This window comes from Gymnoscopelus microlampas (assembly GCF_963454915.1).
Source record: "Gymnoscopelus microlampas genome assembly, chromosome: 1".
NCBI classification, from domain to species: Eukaryota; Metazoa; Chordata; class Actinopteri; order Myctophiformes; family Myctophidae; genus Gymnoscopelus; species Gymnoscopelus microlampas.
Window position 1 is genome coordinate 25296124 of NC_139962.1, and position 22655 is coordinate 25318778.

The 22655-nt window shown below is 41.0% G+C and overlaps 1 protein-coding gene across 3 annotated transcripts; it reads left to right on the forward strand.

Moving 5' to 3' along the window:
- The first annotated feature begins 965 nt into the window (after positions 1-965).
- Positions 966-22623, forward strand: golm2 (golgi membrane protein 2). Of its 3 annotated transcripts, XM_084064792.1 has the most exons (10): positions 966-1780; positions 8153-8207; positions 8363-8465; positions 11656-11746; positions 12324-12444; positions 13528-13611; positions 14480-14788; positions 18170-18307; positions 20396-20563; positions 21577-22623. In XM_084064792.1, the coding sequence occupies exons 1-10, from the start codon at positions 1454-1456 to the stop codon at positions 21651-21653; spliced, it is 1473 nt and encodes a 490-aa protein (XP_083920918.1). In that variant the 5' UTR covers positions 966-1453; the 3' UTR covers positions 21654-22623. The 3 variants fall into 3 exon arrangements, with proteins under 3 accessions (XP_083920918.1, XP_083920916.1, XP_083920917.1); XM_084064790.1 differs by lacking the exon at positions 21577-22623 and having other exon boundaries at positions 20396-21531; XM_084064791.1 differs by lacking the exon at positions 20396-20563 and having other exon boundaries at positions 970-1780.
- The last annotated feature ends 32 nt before the right edge of the window (positions 22624-22655 follow it).

Here is a 22655-nt window from a genome sequence, read left to right on the forward strand (position 1 = left end):
ATATATATATATACATTTTTAAAATATATATTCAAAGATTTGCACTAATTTTCACGATTTTTCAAAAAATAGCAGATCTACAAGCTCATACCGCGGCACTCGGTGCCGAGCTTGTATCTGCTATTTTTGAATAGCCAAAGAAATCTAAAATGTCAGAGACACTTTCCCGGATTGAATGTGTTTAAACTATATTAGACTAAGGGGTGCAACTGGGAACTCAGATTACTGTTGCAGCAGAGCAGAACCTCGAGCAGAAGACTCTTATTCTGAAAGGTAATTGCGCTCCAGCGGCAGAAGCCGGAATTCAGTTGAAGACGTTGGCCAACTTCACAAAAAATAAAAACACCTCAGTCTGCTATGAAATCAAAGTGTGTTTTCTAGTGGATACTTTTTTTTAGTGTTGTCGGACATGGTTGAGTAAGAGGAGGGGAATTAAATCCAATGAAATGCAGTAAAGCAAAAACAAAACAGACCGCCATCCTCCTACACAGTAGTACAGTAGTATTAGTAGCTGGCGTGGTGCTGATGGTTTGCAGCGTTGCCAGGTTTTGTGTGAGAAATAAGCAACTAGGTTTATGAAAACAAGCACAAACGAAGCAACTTAGGGCACATAAGCACTTTAAACCTATATGCGTCGGCTACTTGAAAATAGCCAATCTACAAGCTCACAACGTGTCGCGATGCGACGCGTTGTGAGCTTGTAGATCTGCTATTTTCCAAAACTCTTGCAAAAAATGTGGAATATTTGGAATTTCGCGAAAATATTTGAGAACCACTGTTTTAAATAATAATCAAAAATGTTGGAATCAAGTCTAAATAAGCAAGTACACTTTAGACACAAGCCCCCCCAAAAAAACGTAACCCGCAAACTACCAATATTTACGATTCTGAAGCAACATAAAAACAAGCCCAAAGTCGCTCGTAATAAGCCGACATGGCAACGCTGCTAGCCACAGCTAGCCTGCTGGGTACAATCAGCGCTGTTGTGATTATTGTGCTCCTATGCTGATGATATCGGATCTCCAGTCGGATCGTCCACGTATGTGTTTCCACTGGTTCGACGGGATTTGCTCGAAAACCCGGAAACATACGTGCACAATTTGCATGTGTGACTGACTGACTGACTGCTGCTGAGAGACTGCCTACGTTTGCTGCCATCAGCTGAGCTAACTTTACGTTTTAGGCCACGTCTCTGCGGATGCATTCTCTCTATTGACATTGCATGAATGCAGAGAGGATGATGACAAGTGTACGGAAGGAGGATCATGGAGCACAGTAGAATGTGAGGAATTATGTCTGTCGGGTTTTGAATGATCAAACGTTTGGTTTTGCCGGATTTAAACGGCATGTCACGTAGACAAATGTGTTTTGCATTGAGGGAATACGTGTACTACTGAGCTCACTATAGGTTGCAGTTAACAACCTGAAGTTCCTTTTTTTTGTTGGGGGGGAAATGGTTGGTTTTGGTGCAAACCGACGGGGAGGACGCCTCCCGTCCTTCATTGTGATCGGTTTGATGGTGATCATCGCCATACTGTCGTTCAACTACTGGACGGTGTCCGGAAAGCACGGGCACTTGCTGGACGAGCTGGTGGAGGTCCAGTCTCAGGTGAAGCGGACGGACGCGGCGCGGAGCCGCCTGGAGAAGCGGAACTCCGAGCTGATGGTGCAGGTGGACACTCACAGGAAGCAGATCGATCAGAAGGATGGAGACTACAGCGTCCTGGAGGGCAAGCTGCAGGCCCGAGAGTCACTCATCATGAAATGCACTGATGAGAAGGTATGGGTATGATGGTAGAGAGAGAGGCCAAGAGCAGTGGTGGTGGTAAAAGTATTTTAAAAAATATTACTTAAGTAAAAATATCAATACTGCAATGTAGAAATGCTCTGTTACAAGTAAAAGTCCAGGAGTTTTCAAATACTTGTAGTACAATATTTGCCTCTGAGATGTAGTGGAGTAGAAGTAAAAGTACCGACAATTGGAAATACTCCAGTAAAGTAAAAGTACCTCAAAATTGTACTTAAGTACAGTACTTAAGTAAATGTACTTAGCTACTTTACATCACTGGCCAAGAGGGAGATGAGCTTTAACTCTGATCTAATGCCACCTTGTCTAGTTAGATGTCCACTGGCTCCATCATACAATGCCACCTTGTCTAGTTAGAAGAACATCCACTCCACTGATAATTGATTTCTACCGGGAGGACCCCAGCACAACTCATTCGCCAAGTTCATGTCATCCCACCTCCCAAACTCCCAAACCCCCTCACCTCTCCCTGTATCATTAGCTGTCAGGTGATCTGAAGGGTCTAAGGTAGCGTTGACTCTCATAACATTCTGACACTCTTTTAAACGCAACTGTATCAACATTTCAGAGGAATGCTCTTAAATGTTGATACACCGGTGTTCCTAACATATGACAGTAATTTAGCTTTTACTCTTCCTGTAAAAGCCATTGCACTATGCAGGCATAATAACAAGCCCTATCCCACTCTCTCCTCTGTGTCAACTAACTGCCAGCACCTTTCAAGCAGCCAAAGCGGAGAGTAATCACACCTTTCCTTAACTCGAGTAACTTCGGTACATTTGTCGTTGTCCTTAAGGCTATAACTTACATTCATTTGGTGCCAAACACACATGAGAGATGCTGAGAATGAATGCCTGAGGCACATGGTTCATGCACTGTTTAAATAATTAGAAGAACTGAAATCGGTTCCTATTTAGAACCGGTTCCAAAACCGGTTTTATCACACGATCACAACCTCTATGCATGGTTTGCGGTCAGAGCTGGTATGTGGACTTCAGGTCTGCTCTACAATTACAACATTATGTATGCATTTTTGCATTACTTAATGATTGCATTTGTGTTTATCAGGATAATGAAAGGCAAACAATAGATAGATAAAAATAAAAAAAACGTTAAAATCCTAAAGGATCCCAACCCCAACTTTTATGTACGTCCTCCTCACTTTGCATATTTGTTGAGATTTATTTACGTACAGTCTGTTGGGGCCACTCTAGGAACCAGAAAATGGCACTTATTCCATTGCGTTCTCTTGCCCAATGGCACAGCCAGCAGTTCCCAGGCTGTCTTCTTAGTGCTTACCCATGGCCTTTTGTTTCTCAGCAGCCTCAGATGAACATTGGTGTGTGTCCAATTGCCCTGGGAGACATTAGAGAACACTTGATGGCGAGTGCTTCTCTAATTTGCACCCAGTCCGCCTCCCTTGTTCACTCGTGTTCATCCGCTGTGCAGGTTTGCCATATAGTCAAGCACAGCTCAGTGGTAATGTTATCACAGTTGGACAATTTTGTCTTTACACAGTTTTTGATATGTTTAATAGACAGGAAAGAGTAGTGACAGGAAGCTGAGGGCATGCAACACAGGTTTCCACCCAGGAAATGTATTGTGAATGTTGCAATTATGTGGTTGACGGCCTGCACTAAAGCCATTACTTGAACGGGAAAATCGGATATGAGTAGTAAGCTAGCACATAGTAGATTTAGAATCTGCTGTGGGTCATACATTGATGTGAGGTCTGTTAAGTGTACTTGGAGTCCTGAGGCCAGCTAGTGAATGGAAGATCACTGGTTGAAATCTCTAAGTCAGCTGGGACAACTGGCTGGGTGTTGAAAGTAGATTAGAACTCATTCCTCATAGATACATATGAACCAAGGACTTCTCTCAAGTGTCACAAGTCTCAAGTGGATTGATATGAGTGTTTAGGGGTATACGTATGAAACAGGGCATACATTGCTGCTTGCACAGAAAACCATCCCTGGATAAATAAGGCTTAACGATAGCATTACTTAATGTTTAAATACATTATGACCAAAGCTGTATTTTGTATAAAAGGTAAGTTGGCACACTCCTGGTGTTTAGATCAGCATTATCCGGCCTCTGTTCTCTGTATGCAGGATCTCGACAAGTGTTGCATGGCAACAGATCCACTCCTTTCTTTGTCAACAGCCCAACCCTGTTCCAACAGCAAAGTGTACGGCACATAGTAGCTTGTCTGCAGAACAATTTTACAAGACTGACAAAACCAGTCTTGTATTTGTATATAGGCTTGAACTGGTATGTGTAATGTGTGAAATTGTGGCCAATCTGTTAGAACAGGGGTCCCGACCTATTTCAATGGGGGTCCACAACGCCATGCCTAGCGAAAATTATATTTTGTTATTTGATTTGATTATGTGCCCCTCTCAAGCCGATCTCCTGCTGCTATGGCTCAATACTGCTTTGGGTAGTTGGAAACAGATGTTATAGCCTACTTAATAACTGCATTGTAAGGACTCTTAATTCAGAAGTCTATTCAGAATCAGTTATTATCTTTAACAACAAGCCATCAAGGCAGCATTGTGAACAATTAACCCCCCCCCCCCCCCGTCTATCTGTCTCAACCAGGATGTTGCTCAAGGAGTGTGAGAGAGAGAGAGAGAGAGAGAGGGAGTGTCACATAATTGACGTCACATAATTATTATGGTCGACGAGAGTTGAATTCATTAACTTCTCATGCCAGACACGGCTCGTCTAGCAGGTGAGTTAGCTTATGACAGAGCGGCTGTGTCACTGTGCATGCACAGAGACAGAGACGGCTAACTTGACACAACACCGTGTCACAACGGCCCAGTCTAATGAATATCTCAACGAGGTGCAGGGGGGGGGGGGGGGGCTGTGTTAAGAGGGATAGTCAGTGGTAGTGTTTGTGTGAAATTGTCCAAGTTTTCAGCACAATTATAATATACTTGTTTTCAGCCCTGACATAGACATTTGTCATCATGTCCCACTCATTATTACCTAAGCAATCAGTAATCACTGTCCATGTGTATAGCTTTACTGTGCAATAGCCTATGAAGTTGGCACTTTTTTCTCTTCGGTGAATGATACTACTGAATCTGTAATGATTACTTGCCTCATTGTTGACATCTCTCAAGTCGTTGAAGAGCGCTGGGTGCCAACAGACCATCTCTCTCTATATATATCCCATACCCTGGAGGGATGACCAATTCTCTCTCTCCATCCCATGATAGCCTGGAGCAATGACCAAATCTGCAACTCCTAACCCTGTCCCTATTAACCAATCCTGCAACTCATAACCCCATCGCAAACCCTGTCTGTTGCTAGGCCATTCAGTTGACTCACACTCACCAGTCCTGCAACTCCTACTACCATTCCTTACCAATCCTGCAACTCCTAACCCTGTCGCAAACACTGTCGCTGACCGACAAACTCAGACACAGATATAGAACCTTGCAGGTCCAGCCTAGTGATGGATCAAACCAAAATGGCTTTCATACAATGAAGAGATAAATCTTTTTCAAGCAGTGAAGTGAGAATAATGTGGCTTTCTAGGTTTAGGTCCTGTCCCATTAAAGGACTGGCTGTGTTGCCATCCTGCCAGTGCTACCGGGGGAAACTGTTAAACTCCTCTCCACAAAGGTGACAGGATGCAGCTTTATATTCATTGGTTGACACAGATGCTGTAATTACTGTCTCCATCCTATTCACTGTGAGCCTCCAGTGTATTCTGCCTCATTAGGTCTTGTGAATCAAGAGTCTCTCTGTCCCTGTCGCTCTTTCTGTCTGTCTCTATCTCTCGTCCCTCTGTCCCCTTGGGCTTTAAGGCCCTTGAAATACCACTGGAATGCCTGATTTTAGTTTATTCCCATACAGACTAACAGACACTGTCTTAAACTGTCATTAGAGTTTTACCCCTTCCGTATTTAAGATCCTTCTGAGTGACACAGCGAATGTAGTCCAGAATAATAATCATTGTCACAGGTTTACAGGTGTAAAGAAGTGGGTGAAATGTAAGAAAAATAAGGCATAATGCAGCTGGTACAGTATGTACAAACATGAGATTAGACCTTAACTTTAGACTACTTGCCATTCTTCTGTAAAACCTATGCTGCACTATTCTTTTGTTTTCATTACACCCCTTGCGCTCTCGTAAATCTAAATCAGTTCTCACACTCTGTAACGACGTCAGTGGCACTTGGGTCGCGCTGCAAGTGACGTTTTGGACAGTTTGATATGCGACTTGGGTGGTTAGAGCAGGTTACTGTGTTCAGACTGATACGCATCTTCAGAAATCAGATATGAATCAGATTTGAAACCACTTCTGAATGTGGCTCAGGTCGGATTTGTAAAAATCAGATTCCATGTGACCTGTCTCTGTTCAGACTACATAAAACAAATCTAATCTAATTCTAATCTGGATATGGCACAGATCTGATTCAGGCTAGATTCAGGCTGGATTTGGCTGCCAGTGTAAACGGGGCCATAGGGACTCTGCATGGCAGGAGCGTCTTACTCCCTGAGCCAGGCTTGCACTTGACCGACCAGGCGACCACATTCCTAAAGATGGACAGACACTTCACAGGGGTTGTCAAGTGGGTTCCTACTTGCACCACCGTTTCGTACAGTTTAGCCACTTAAACACTCTATACGGCTCTACTTGGTCCGCTCTTTTCTCCCCCCTCCACCAAATGTCTTTGCCACAAATAGCCGATCTACAAGCTCACAATGTGATGTGTTGTGTTGCGATGCATTGTGAGCTTGTATAGCTGCTATTTTAGGCAAATGCCCCATAATTAGGATGCTATAGCTAGGTGTGTCTAGTTGTGGTTAACTCAAGTGGTTAACTGAGTCAGATTTGTATCATCTCTTTGTTACAGGGTTGTCTGTTATAGGCCTACAGTAGGTGCAGTATTTATACTCCATAGCAGTTTGACATTAAGTGTCAGGCTGAATGAATACAGCAAGCTGTCAACTACATGGATAGCATCTCTACTGCAATTGGCAAGGGACTAAGATTTTCGTTTTTCACTGTTGCACTTGGTGCCTGCCTATCATGCTTTTAATAAATCTGTTTTGTGAGATTACATGATGGGGGGGGGGTCATCTGTGTTGTTATCATCAGAAATGGACGTCACGTAACATGACGCTTCAGCAGAATTCACGTCCCACTTACCTAAACAACGTATCTGTGTTTCCGCTCTTCCGCCTCATTTCCTCCAAGCATCTTTGGTGAGAGGGACAAAGACGCTAAGGAAAGGATGCAAGTGAGGTAAATGAGGATTTAATTTAAGGACCTAAGATGCAGCTACTGAACCAAAGTCAGATAATTCTGTAAAGCGTGTTTGGCTAATAAAGCCTCATTATATCTTTCGACCAATTAGTGGTAAAATATCACACAGATTACCATAGTGGTGTCACCCAGGAAACTAGACAAACCTGTGCAATTATGCTGTAACATTTATGGCAGCCAGAGAACTGGTTATTCCATTTATTTAGCTGCACACACATCCTCCTACTATTAACACATTCACTACCAGGGGCTTTCTAATAGGTAGCTTCTGCAAGCATTTTTAAGCATTCTGACTAATTTTTCAAGAACCACAGAGAGTATTTATCTCCAGTATGATCGATCCCATGGTTGCTAATCACGGAGGAAATCACTGTGCTTCTGTAAAAAAAAATCGTGACCTCCCATTCTCTTGTTATACTCAGTTGAAAATAGCATGTTTGGCCAAAAATACATTGTAAAACACAGGAGGTGAGATACAGGATTTTAAAGTAATAAGTTAACCAGGAAGTGAATGGAGCAGTAAATCTTCGGATCACGTTATCTTTTTTTTTTCTTTTAATGATGGAGATATCCGTCAATGGCAGTGAACAGGTGGATTTTAAATGACCGAGATGTCCGTCAATGGCAGTGAATGTGTTAAATGAACACATCTCTGTTAGTCCGTCCTCATCCATCTTTCTCCTCAGTGGGTTGACCAATCTATCAATTTGTACACTGGCATTGGTCATTGGTATATGCAGGGAGTGGAAGTGACTTCTTACATTTTCCCCAACATAAGTTGTTTATTAGCATTTTCGCCACAGGCTTTGGAATCTGTACTGTAGTCACGGATGGGATGTGTAGTCAGTCATGGTCCCATAGCCAGGACAGATGGTGGGTGTAAATGTGTGTATGGACTAGTGGTCCTACCAAATGTGGAATTTTCCTTTTTAATTGCTGTTAGCTACTTGTTCAGTGCTAAATGATCACAGATTTAAGAGCTTTTTCTTTTTTCTGTTATCATTTGCAACATATGACAGGTTATTCCTGAAACCCCCGTTTCTTTTTCCCCTGTTCAGATGAAGCTGCAGGGAGAAGCCACAACTCAGATGACAGAGAACCAGAGGCTGAAGGGTAAGTGTGGTGAAGATGACCTCAGCCTTGCATGTGGTCAACAGCAGGATCGCAGCCCTTCAACAGAGAGGCAAATCCATCTAAAAGTATACTACAGTTACTTGATGTTACATACTAAATGCATCAAACCTGTGTGTTTGTGCTACTTTGAGCAGAGCAGCTTAAGGAGCTGAAACAGGAATTCCTGAAACAGGAGGACCAACTAAGGGAGGTCAAGAAAAATAGCACCACGCTAGAGAGGAGGCTGGAATATGAGAGGTAAAGTACAGTAGGCCATCATCTGTGACTGGGAGACTAGTCTCATCACCTACATAAACTCTGAACCGAAAGTGTATTATGTTACCGTGTTCTCCTTGTCTACATTGTGCATCTCAATGGCTCTTCCAAACCTTGAAGCATTGCCTAGAACAGAGGTCTTCAACAGGGGGTTTGCGACCCCTAGGGGGTCCGCGGAGGTACTGCAGGGGGTCTGTGAAATTGTTGCTTGATTAGACAATAAAAAATATATGTATATATAAAAAATATTTTATATGTATATATTGTTTTTATTTAAAAAAAAAAAATCCATTTGTCTTTATATATATTTTTTAAACAATTTCCACATTTTATGTTTAAAATAAATCATGATTCTGTCCATTTTGAATAGCTTGTATACATGATTATTGTGCAATTGACAGATTATTGTTGTTCTCAGTTAATACGGTGTGTTTATAAATGGCATTACGGCCACCCTACTTAGTGTACCTTGTACATGTTTAAAATAAAAGCATGAATATATTATTTTTAATAGCTTAGTATTGAATGCACAATAACATGGTATGTTTATACATAGGAAACACCATTTTATACATAATTATACAATATATGCTGTAGCCCCCCCACCCTACGAGGTAGGGAGTCCCTGCTCCATCTCCTGGCCTGAAAACGTTGAAGACCCCTGGCCTAGAAGATAACCTGTCGTGACACTGTTTTGGTGTTTTAATTGTGGAATGTTTGCTTGGAAAATGTTTCTTTGTTTACAGTAGGATTCCTGAGTGAAAGGGCCCCAGAGATAGTAAAAAAAACGGGTTTAAAAGTCAGGCTTAGTTATGGAGCCTAATAATAGAGGCTACTGACACAACTACCCATCAGACATGTCCAAGTCACTGTCTTGTACACCATCTTCCCGACCTCTCCTCTGATGGTGATGGGAGCTGGCGGACTCTTCCTGCTCTGCTGGTAGTCCACCACCATTCGATCTTTCCAATATTGAGCTGTAGGTGATTCTTATTACACCACCCTACTAAGCTCTCCACCAGGTCACTGTACTCTCGTTGCGTATGCGTGATGCAGCTGACAATGGAATGGCTGACAATCAGCGAACTTCTGTAGGTGTTACAGTACGTACCCAGGTTGAAGTGGAACTCAGAGGTGTAGAGGGTGAACAGGAAATGGGACAGCACGGTTTGCTGTCTAAAGTTATTTTTGTCTGTATATAGCTATCATCATTCATCTCTGTTATCAGAGGTAAAATAAATCAGAATTATGGAAAATTCATCTTGAGGACAGTTAACATTGGAGGATGCCTGCATCTGAACTCACAGTGGTGGGATGTGTGCAAGAAAATATTGCTTTAATTAGTCTGTGTGAGGCGATAATGTACAATAATAATGCACAATGCCACCAGCAACAAAAGGTTTATACAGCATTGCCGAAGGCCAAGGCATCTATAACGGGCTTTGTCTGTATGTCCCCACTAAATTACCGCAGACCAATCCCAGCTCACATCGTTATGTGCTTGTTACAAAACCCAATGTGTGGCTCGCTGATGGCATGCAGAGAACGGAAAGAACACAAAACAGCTCTGAAGTTCATGATTAATTACACCCCTGGCTTAAAATATGAGCACTGCTTACCTCACTGCAGTAGAGAACAGACATGCCACGAACAGCAGGTTCATGAACTGCACAGTAATAGCTTGCTAGCTAATGGTTGTACAAGGAGGCCATGCCATTATTAGACTCCACATATGTCTTGTTTCCTACTGTATATGTATATTTCCTTAATCAGAGGAGATACTCTTAACAAGTAAAAAGCCTGAAATGAGAAATAATAATACATTTGAAAAAAGACCAGCGATGAGAAACACCTTTTATACTGTTAAAATAAACATTTAGATAAGGGGTGTGCCGATACACTAATTTCACCAAACGATACGATACGATATTTGGCTCACAACTTCGATACGATTTCGATACGATACGCACTTTTTTTTATTATGAAAATATATGGGGGAGAAAAAAAGTAAACCAACCAACCACCAAAACGATACATATCGTCACGAAAACGTATCGCGATATATCGCGGGACGATATATCGGCACACCCCTAATTTAGATGAATATCAGAGATGAGAAGCGCCTTTATTCTGTATGAAAACATTAACTATTACTTTTTCAATTAAACAAAAGTTATTTTTGGTGTAAGTTTTCATTATACCAAATTCCCCAAGTATTCCTCATGATTGTGTTTCTTGGCAACTTTTCACGCATGTCTGCCTCTAACACTTGTGCCAAAATGACATAGAAACTGGAAATGTATTTGTGTATGTATTTTACAGTTCACACCCTCTGGCATCTAGCATTTTGTTTTAAAAATATGAAATTACTATCCTTTTTGGTCATGAGTGGTATGGCCGACTTTAAGGGTTTAATAAATACAGTTTCTGACAGCAAGCTGTTGCTTTACAAAATATCCTTGGTCGCTAATATCCTTCCATACAGATAAGACAAACGTAATGACAATGGAGCTGCAATAAGTGTTGCTAGAACAGACTACTAAAATGAATGTAAAGTACATGGTATGACTTTAAAGGAGCTACACCATGAATTTAAAAAATAATAATAATATTTGATATCATATTGTTTAAGTCCCTCAAACGTTTTTCAAAAGGTTTGAGCCTAAATCAAGCCTCAGATATACTCATTCCAACTAACTTCTCTCTGGCTCATAAAGCACTTTCACCTGCAATACCACATTGTCCTGTTTGGCACGGGGCGCTATGGAGACAGTTTGTATGCATGCTATGTCCTGGTTCTGTGTGGAAAAAGTAAAACAAATAAAATAAGAACAATTTAAAAAAAAAATTAAAAATGAAAAAAAAAAAAGTTTTTTTTTTTTTTTTTTTTGGTTAGAACTGAAAAACGGGAGGAATTGTTCCCAGACGTGACGTAGGGTGGGGGAACAAATCTGACGGACTGTTTTCAGACCAATTTACATAAAAACCACAGATAGCCTATGAAAGCCTGCATGCTCGAAGTCGGGTATTTGATGGAACAGAAGAGAGGTGGGGGAGACCAAAAACACACAAAAATGAAGAAAAAGTTAAAATTCATGGTGTAGACCCTTTAACATTATTGTTATAATCAGTTTTCATATTATTTGCTTGCTTATAGTTGTATTTATTGTAGTTTACAGTGTGGTCGACAAATTGCACAGCTGAAAGACGAGTATGAAGAAACAAAAAAGACGCTGGAGGAAGAAGCATCAAAGCTAAGACAGGTTAGTTACTCAACACCTGTTTTTAGTGAAGTTTAGGTTATTCCAGGGTTTCTCAAAGTGGGTGCCGTGGCGCATGTCCAGGGGTGCCACGGAATCCTTTGAAAATATTTGACTTTGTAAAAACCGACCTGAGTTGCACTGTACTCTTTTTCAGTCTACACCAAATCCCTTCGCCAAAAATTGCAGATCTACAAGCTCACAAGAGCTTGTAGATCGGCTATTTTTGGCGAATGTTTCCCCTCGGAATGGGGATGCTGGGGTTAAACGTTAAGTAGAAAGTTATTTTCAATCTGTCCTATTATAATGGAAACGGACATTCTCTGACGTTTTCCTCGTTACATAGGCTACTGTATCTTAGGGGGAAAGATTGACATATTTACGTACCGTGATATGACATAAATGTAAGGTGCTGTAAAGTAACAATGTAATTCAGGGGTGCCGTGGATGAAAAAGTTGTTTACAGGGATGACCTGAGCCAAACATGTTTGAGAACCACTGGGTTATTCTGCTAGCCTTGCCCCTCTGTCCCTACCCTCTCTGTATCTGCTTCTACGTCTCACTTTGTCTAATTCTTCAGAGTTTACTGGACAGCAGAAAGGCTGGAGCGGTGGGTGTACGGGAAGGAGGAACTGATGTGGAGGTGGTGGGAGAGCGCCACACTGTGGCCACTCGCCTGCATAACAGCCCAGACCTGAAAGGTACAGTAACTAATCACCGACAGCCACCGTATGCTCTGCCTTCAGCATTTTCTTTTCTAATAAAATGGATTTAGACTGTACATGTCTTAAGAGATCCGATTAGCCACAAAAAATACCAAAGGTTATAGGATGAGGTCACAAATACCAAAGAAAAGTTGCATACTATTGACAGAAATCTTGCATAGGTGGAAACCTATGCAAGATTATACTATATATACTATACTATATATCGTTGCTGTCCGACAGAAACCAGCTAACTCCATTTTGACGCTTTTGTACTTTTTTCGATAAATCGGGGCCATTGAACACCCTTTACGTCTGTGTGTTGGTAAAACAAAATATTGAACCAATGAAAAGCATGAAAAAGCGCTTGACAAAACCAGCTAACTCCATTGGACCCTCAAACTTTCTGCTAAACCAGCTAACTCCACCGGAGTTAGCTGGTTTTGCTGACTCCAGGCTCCGCCCCCTTTTGACCTCCAACCCCTATCGCAACGGACACCCTGTGAAGTATTCCTTTAATAAAAAGTAGGACAATTCCTATTGCTAATGTAAGCTTAACACATTCCATGCCAGAGGTTAATCTCATAATGTACTCACCAGTGCCAACGTTTTATTGCTGTTTTTTTGTTTTTTTCACGTCGCCATAGACCTCGTTAAAATCCTTAAGATCGATCATTAAAGTGTTTGTAAACACATCCGCGATGTGTCTGCGTCGAGCAGTGAAATCCATTTGATAAACACGGTCGCCATCTTGTAGTTAGAAGGGTTTATGTTAAACAGTGATCAGCGAGGAGAAAAACTACAAAGAGAAAATGGCGTTTCAGTTTCGTCATTAGAACGGAGGCCGACGGGATCGGCAAAACCGGATCCCGGATAATTCCGTTTCCGGTGGTGCTACAATGAAATGTGCCGTATCAAAAATTGGAAAAAGTGCAATGTGAACTTTTTTTCGAAAAAAAGGAAAAAACACCACTTCGCGTAGGTCTACGCTACTGGCACGTGGCGGCTTTAAATAGGTTTGCGTAGCTCTACACGATTGGCAGTCAATGTGTTAAGGCTACCTCAAAACTCTTTCGACAGATGAGATGGGCAAGCCTGGCAGCGATGCTGGCATGCCTGGCATTGAGGACAGTGAAGTGGGAAAAATAGATGATGTGCAGTTTGGCAAGTATTCTTCTTTTTACATTATTGTATGCCTATATGTGTGTAATATGTATGGTAATACTTTGCTTGTATACACAGTAGGGCTGGGCAATTACATCGAAAACGATATTTAGAACCAATAAACAAATTAATCTTGATCATGTTGGTTAATCGATTAATTGAGAAGCTTCATTTTCTTAATATATATATATATTTTTTTTTTCCTTCTTTTTTTCTTAATACCGTACATCAACAAATCAACAAGAATCGTATAGATTTTTGATAATCGACATTAATTAGTCAGATTAACCACTTAACCCTGTATTATACTTTGCTGTAGAATAGTGGCGTACAAAATAGTGAAAATAGCAGATCTACAATCTTTTATCTATCGCCCAGCCCCAACACTGAACTTACATAGAATTGATTTCAAAATACTCATCACCACCTACAAAGCCCTCAATAACCTGGCCCCCCGCTACCTCTCTGACCTCCTCCAACGCCACGCACCCTCCCGCTCCCTCAGGTCTGGCGACGCAAACCTCCTGGACTTCCCCAAAACAATAAAAAAACGCACCTGGGGTGACAGGGCATTTTCAGTTGCGGCCCCCACCCTTTTGGAATCCACTCCCACATCAAAGCTGCCCCCACTCTTGCCGTATTCAAAGCCTCCCTAAAAACCCACATCTTTAGACTCGCTTTCCCTGATAAAATAGTTTTTAAGCTGTTTTGTAAAGCGACTTTGGGTACTAGAAAAGCGCTATATAAGTCTCATGTATTATTATTATTATTATTATTATTATTATTATTATTAACACACAGTGTCAATTACACAATAATTGTATTGTAATCTGTCGTCTTTGCTATGCGCCCGACTCATTCTCTGCAGCCCTGAAGAAGCCAGCCATCACACAGAAACACATGGACCCTCCGGACGTGGTGGTAGGGGCTGGTGCAGGACCTGAGGCAGGGATGGGTGAGGCCGCCGGGGGCCTGGGTCTGTCTCTGGACCTGCCCAGACTCCAGCAGGACAAATTGGGGGGATTGGCTCCCGAAGTCAGAGCAGTTGTGGCGCCCCCTCCAGGCCTAGTTCAACTACAGCCCCAGGCAGTGGGAGACAAACCCGTCCTTTTTGATGAAGACAACAAGGCGGGCATCAAGGCGGATGAGTTGGGGGAACAGCACAGACAAGCCAGAGGTACAGCATGCATGCACCTCCCAAACATGGCTTAAAACTGTGATTCTCAACCTGTGGATCGTGAGAATGCTGCAAGTGGGCCCCCAAATAATTGGCAAAATACTACGATTTTAATGATGATATTAATATAAAAAATGTGCTATTTTGTCATTGTTTTACGGATGGGAACTAAACGTATATTATGTTAGTTAGTTCCACTGATCCAAGCAGGAACACCATTGATTGAAAAGCACGCGGCCCACCCATCTCACCACTTAACACGTCAGCCTATCGGCTGCCGTTTTAAGTGGTCAGATGGGTAGGCCCTACTAGGCCTAGGCCGCGAACAATTTGGAGATATTCTAGTGGGCCCTGCTCCAGAATTGGTTGAGAACCACTGTCTTAAAATATTACCAAACCTGTCTGCTTTGAATCATTTTGACAGATAAGCGCAGATTAATTGTGAGTGTGTTTCTCTGTATGTGCCAGGATGAAGTTAATTTTGTACAGACGTTGTCCATGCTGGCACACAGTGACACCTAAATTAAACACTCCCACAGTTAATGTTATTACCGTCAGCTGTGTTTACATTTCAAAATGGCTGCTGTGAAAAGAGTATTGGATATAACTTCTTCAACCGATTGAAAAACATTTTACTTGTATCTTCTGATTACACTAGATAGTTGCTTCCTCAGGTTATTAGATCTGAGCCAGTGTGTTTTAGCTATGTTCTCTGCACTGTACCAAGCACATGGTTTACTCATAATAACTACCTTTTGCAATATATTTACTGATTATACACTTAAAATGGTACATCATTTGAAAAGGCATAGACCATTTACAAATAATGTTACATCCATCACATAGACTTGCCACCTGTAAGGCATGAAACATAGTAGTCGAGGGGGGGCACAGTGGTTCTCAAACATTTTCTTGTCAAGGACCCACAAATTGATATGTCTTTGGCTATAGACTACCATTTGAAAAGATTTTGTGCCAGGGACGCACATAAGAGATTTGTCAACATTTTTCAAAATTAGCAGATACAACGCAGTTTACAACGCATCGCATGGGGACACGTTGTGAGCTTGTAGATCAACTTTAGAAAAATAAAAAATGAAATGGGGCTTAAGTTTTGAAACTGTTTCTCATTTTGCTGGGGACCCACTGGAACATCCTCAATGACCGACTTTAAGAACCACTGGTCTAGCACATACACAGCAGGTACACTTCTTCAGTGCGTTTTTTTTCACTGGATATTTAAGCCTGAAAACTGTATTGTAATTCAGGATTTGTTTTTGATTGATTGATTGAATATTTTATTAGCCAAAAATGTAAAACAGCACAGTTACATTTAAAATGCTTTGTCTAAAATGTCCGTTCATAAAAGTCCTTGCGGTCTTGTTTCCAACGAGGTCCTTGATATTCAATTCACAGACATGTGTAGTGGCACCACAGTTCAAATATCAAATAGATAAAAAAACAGAAAAATTATATTATGTACAACAAAAAAATAAAAACTATATGTACAAGAGCAGGGGGGGGGGTCGTCTGACTAAACTTGAACATAGTACTACCTCCTGTTTTGACCTCCTGAAAGTTGAATTTGCCATTGTTTGTTTTGTTGGTGGGTGGTACTAGATCGTTGTTAACGCTCCCTCTAGTTTTGTGACTGTGGGTGTCACTAACTTTGTCACAGGTATCTCTGTTCGGTAGCATCTCCGTTTTGTTTATAAGGTTGTCAAATCGTCTATACTGACCTATTGATGACATACGTACTCCTTCAAAATGGGTGGTGCTTTGTAACAGAACATGTTGTGTGGGGCTGACACCTTACTCTTTAAAGGTGTAGTGAAATGAAAAATATGTTTTTCACACTTTTAGAGCATATCCGTGGTCATCATATGGGCATACCTAACAATAGATGCAAAAAAAAATGAAAAAAAAACATTTTTGTGTATTTTTACATCTAAAGTCCCTAAAAAGCCAATCTTAATTACTTCCTGTAAACGAAAACGTGCTGCGTGATGACATAATACAGCCTTCACGAATATAAATGAATCTTGATTACATGCACCTGTTTGATTCCCATAGCTGCACGTTCATCAAACACAGCTGATTTTAATTACAGAGATACTCCGTTTTGAATCTCATTGAAGATGAGTGTATTACTCATTTTAAACTTCATCTGCACACTAAAATATGTATCTGAAAACATTATAGGTTAGAAATAAGCCAGGTAGTAGCAAACGTGCTTCACTGGCCGTCTCTCTCTCACTTGTAAACAAACACTAGCCGTGTGCCAGCACGGCTGAAGTGATTGAGATCCAACGTCCCATAGCCTGAAGGGATGGGACCTTCTGATTGGTTTAGAGTCGTTGAGCCGACGTTTCGGGCTGAACCTTCAAAATAAAATGACCGAAAATGTCACTTCAGTGCGTCTTTAAAGCTACTATCCCCAAGGGTAATGTCCTCTCCATACGGAGAGAATATAATATTGCAACTGTAACAGCCGGGATTTGAACCTGACCAGACCATACTGAGAGATATCCGACACCTGACCTCCAACCACTTCAGATGTGCTAGTTATTTTGTAACATGCTCTACCATACTGATTGGTTGAAATTATATTTGTTAAAAAAAAGAAAAAAGTTCCACATTACAGCCTTAGTGTCACTAGAATTGTAAAAGTTTAAAAGACCCAAAAAACGGTGACATAATGTTTTTGGCCTTTCCAGCCTTCATCAGTGTCTACTCACATCCTGAGTAAAGTTATATATACTGGTGCAGGTATATGTACTGTGCACTACATGTGTATTCTCTCAAATTAACAGTTATATTTTTGTTGCCATTTTTGTGCATTACTTGAGTTAGAGCAGATTGTAGAGAGACAGAGAGAGGGGAGAGTTGTAAAGAGTCTGATTTGATCTTGGGTCTTCGCGACTCACAAGGACCATATGGCCAGTGCACTAACTTGCTGTCCCACCAGGCAGGCACCCTATGATCATCATCTGTTGACAAATGCATATACAAGCCTTCCATAAAGCAAACTTTATTATGAATGTCATTTTCAAAGTAGGATTTGTAAAGGTCAACATAGCGATACAGTATAATAATAAATTGCAATATTTACATACAAAACATGTCATCATAAAGTTCAAATGGGCACCGTACACTGATGAAGGCCAGACCGCCAAAAACATTCTCTACCTTTTTCGAGGATTTTTCATTAAGAAAGCATATATACAAGCGCTCTCGCTTCTGATTTCTACCCTTCTTCAGAGTGATTAAATTACTTTTCTCAGTGGGCGTAAGATAGTTTTCAAATTGTGGCATTGACAGTCAGTTGTTTGGATGTAGGCCTTATATCCAGCAGAGTGTAATCTTTGTTCTGATTCACAGTTCGTGACAACAGGAAACAAGATGGTCTACAGATGAAGGGGCTGCCTCAGCCACCCAATCCTGCCCAGGTTCCCAACCCAATTGAACCTCATCATGTAAAAGACAAAATTCCAGCTGAGCCACAACGGCACCGTCAGAGTGAGTGCATCAAGACACTTAAAGCGATGTAGAACTTAGGTAGAACCTTGGGTTGTATAGCTACTTGAGCATGATATGAGTCTAAATAGTGTCAGTCATTTTTAACTGTTGCTTCTGTGCTCTGTGAGCGAAACACTAGTGTTTCCATTCACTCATTGTATGGCAAAAAAGCTCTCAAAATCAGGTAGGGTACGTGATTTTCTTTTGTTGAAATACTTGTTAAAATGCTCTATATTCTGATACTACTCATTGATAAATTGTTTGTTCAGTAACAGGAGTCTCCCTGTCTCACCAGCTCTATAGTAAACATGCATTTTCAGGTCGGGATACCAATTTCATCCAGCAATCAGGAGAGAAAACCCACACAGGATACAGATTAAAACAAGTGAAATTGGAAGTGATGACACAAGAACATTAGCTGACAATATTGGAACTGTAACACTATAATAACATTTAAGCTGATAAATGGGACTCTCTCCTGATTGGCTGACAATTTGCAACCCACCTGAAACTGTATTTTCTGTTAAAGAGCTGTAGAGACAGGGAGACCTAGTTACCGAACAAACACTCTCTACAGCAATGTATGTAGTGCTTTAACCTTTTAATTAAAAGGAAATACCTTTAATACAAAGCAAATTCTGCCAATATATAAAAATTGGTAACCATGGCTTAAATTGGGCCCGAGCTGAGCCCCACCTCCAGTCCAAAGCACTCCCTTATTTATGTATGTCCCTTTCTGTTTATCAACACTATTGGCCTGGCATCATTATGGTTGTGGAACCCAACAAAGTATGGGTTATGACCAGAAATGTTGCTATCCAGACATGTTAATAATATGCTCCTATCTGGAAGGTTATTGATACTGTACTATGAATGCTGCTCTACTACTTAAAGTTTGAAAGGTTACCGATGTAACGTAAAAGAAAGTTATTGGAGTTCTATGGCACAAAATATTAATACAGTGTTTTTTGTAATGTAAAACATCATTTTAGATATTATAGTAGCCCCCCAACCACTGAAGTGTGTCGCTTTTACAGTACACATTAACCTCCAATCCTTTGGACCAGGACTTGACCCCTGTGGCAAGTGCATGTTAACATCTCAACAACTTCATTTCCAAAAGGTGTAAAAAACAACAACTGGTAAACATGCAAGTGTAAGTCCACACATATTCCCCTTCCCTTACTTTAACCCCCATATACCCAGGTAAAAAACAAAACAATATACCAGGACAATCTTTTAAATATACTTAATATATTGACAGAATCCACTTTCTTTGTATTTGTTTATGTACTAAAATGCAGAAAGTAATGCATTATTTGATGTGTTGTGTCAAAGTGTCACCTGGTTGAATTATGTTTGGTTTTCCTGTTCTACATTTCTTGTGGATAAAAATGTAATCCACCAGCGTGAGGAATTCTAAATGAGAACTGTCTTGAATGACAGACATGTTTGAAAATGGGTAGAAGTGCTGCCAGAGAGTAGAGACACTTGTAGAGGAGGGGAGAAAATCAACGCTCTTCTGGTTCCAAGATGTTCCTTTCCTGCTGCCTGGCTTTTGCTGCGCACTGCTGCTCTCTGCTGCTGCCCCCTCTCTTTCTCCATTTCTAAAATGTTCCATTCTTCCCTCTCCATAATAACACAACCATCCTGCCCTCCTCCTTCCACCGTTCATCATCGTGCCCGGTGCAGCCTCAGTGGCGTTTGTTTGCCCACATCTCCTGCCTTCGACTCTTGTTCCAATCACACCGAAGGAGTTGAAGGAGGATGAAACAAGTGTTTTTGTCATATTGAGAGCAACTGCTCCATTTCATGCACTTGACTGTCATTAAGTGCAGTCGGTAGTTTACTTCCCTCATCAGCCTTGAAACCTTAATGCGTTAGGCCCTTAAACTCCGTCTCCAATCCAGCGTCTTGTTCATACATCCATTAACCCATCTTCTTCGCCGTTTTCAGAACTTTCTTTTCGTCTGATCACACGTTCCTCCATGCATTCAAAATGCAGCATTCACCTCTTTCTCCCCCTCTCCCTACAACTCCCTCTGCTTCCCTCCCCTTCCTGATGAGGCCCTTCTCTGCCTCCTGCAGGCCGGTTCTTTGATGAGAACGAGTCCCCAGTAGATCCGCAGCACGGCTCTAAGCTAGCGGACTACAATGGGGACGATGGGAACGTGGGTGAGTATGAGGCCGACAAGCAGGCTGAACTGGCTTACAATGAGGAAGAGGATGGTGATGGTGGGGAGGAAGACGTCCAAGGTGAGCCGGGCCAGAGAACTGGACTGACTGTCCAGATGTGTATCCACCATTCCTCCCTTGATCCCTTTCTCCACTCCTGTATTGCTGCTGCCCCCTGCATCCCCCATGCAGTTCCAAAATGTGAACAGCTCACAGTACCCTGAGTATCCTCCTATGCTTCCAGTTTAATTACCAGCTACTACAGATATCTGTAGACATAACAGTCAAATGGTGTCCGGGTCCAAGAAGGACTCCACCATTTAAGATAAGCCTTGTATCACCAGTCACAATCTTTGCGGTGAACCCTACTACTTTATTGTATGGGGTTACCTCAACCCGGGGACTTCAGGTTCTGTGAGTGTGACTGCCTTTTCCATCCAGCATTTTCTTGCCTGCCTGTGCTTCCCTTTAGCTGTGCCACCTGTCTGTGCCCACTGAACATCCCTGACCCACATGTAGGCCAGTAGATAAATATAGCCTCTGTGTTTGTGAATGTCTCTTGAGTTCTCCTTGAAAGTTTGAAATGCATGCCCATGACATCTATTTTTTTGTTACGTGTCATCGTTGTTCCCTACCATTCATTTCTAATTGCATATTAGATTAGAATTTTGATGTGTGTAAGTGTCATGTTTTCGAGAAAAGAGGTATATTTTCATTCCTGTGATCATCATACTGATTTCCACAACTCGATCACAGTATGCAACAGATATGATTTTGGTTCAAGTGCAGAAACATTTATATGTGTTAAATTGTTTAGTTAGTATAATAATTCCATCACTGGTTAAAATGACAAGATCAATGATACTGTTCTACAGATGTCCAGTAGGTACTTTGATCATTATTATGAATGATAATGTTCTTCTGAACTGAGTATTTTGTCAATTCAAGGTCAGAATGTAATTGATATATTGTAACTGTGGAATATAAATTAGTTTTTTGTGCAGGTGACAATGGAGTGGGTCTACGCCATTTATTAAAAGTGTTTTTTAACAACATAATTGTTGAAGTAAATTATGTTTACTTTCTCTCCCCAGATGATGAAGATCACGACATACAGGGAGAACGAGGAGGGGATTATGGGAAGCGACATCAAGCCATTGACATCCTCTGAATATGAACTTGCACACTTGTATCTCACTTTACATACAGACAGACATTATATTGGGACAGCCAGTTGTAACAAAAGAAACGGTTCTCTCCTGTATAATAGTTTGGACATCACCATTTTGTTTTTTTTCCTCTTCAGGCTGCTGTTGCTTGAATTCTTTACTTGAGAATTTTGCCAATGGAACTGTTTGGGCATTCTGCCTCTCAGACAATTTTGGGATCTTCGATGGATACCTATTTTGCATTTAGACAGACAGTGGGAATAAGTAACTGATGCCAAGGACTTTGCTTATGGCCTATTAAACCAAGATTTTTTTTCCTGACAGACACTCAATGTACTCCTCATTCTGTTTTGGATGACATTGCATGCATTATGAAATCTTAATTAATAATCCAACTGAGAAAAGTACTGAAGCTTAAGCAATACTTAGACCGTTGTTAGTATCCTCCAAGATGTGCAGAGCTAGCAAGCACATCAGGAACTAACAGACATCTGCTTCCATTAGTTAGGTCTCTTGTACATAATTATGTATTTGAACTGTCACTATTTGTACTGTAGAGACATATTTCTTTACATTTAGGGAAATCAATGAACATGAAATCAGTCCTGTTTGTGTAGCTATGAAAATTGATTTCTCATGGAAAGGCATATTGAATGTAATTTAATTTTTATTAAAGGTGATGCTTCATGTCATTTGTCAACTGTGGTGCATCATAATCCACATGTTGAATTGGGACTCTGTTTTCCACAGTGCAACGTGTTTTTGTAGTGAAGATAACTTGGGAATACATATTTGCATAGGCATTGTCAATCTGTCATCCAGCTGTTTTAAGCATAAAATGTTAATTTTTACTGTGCATTCAGAAGCTTGTATGTTATACTTTTCTTTTCACCCTTGAATTGTAGACATCTGTGATTTATTAACTTGAATACCAGAAACGGAATGTTTTGCATTAAAGGGGTGTAAGTGAAATGTTTAATTTGTTTTGTTCTGTAGCAGGTGTC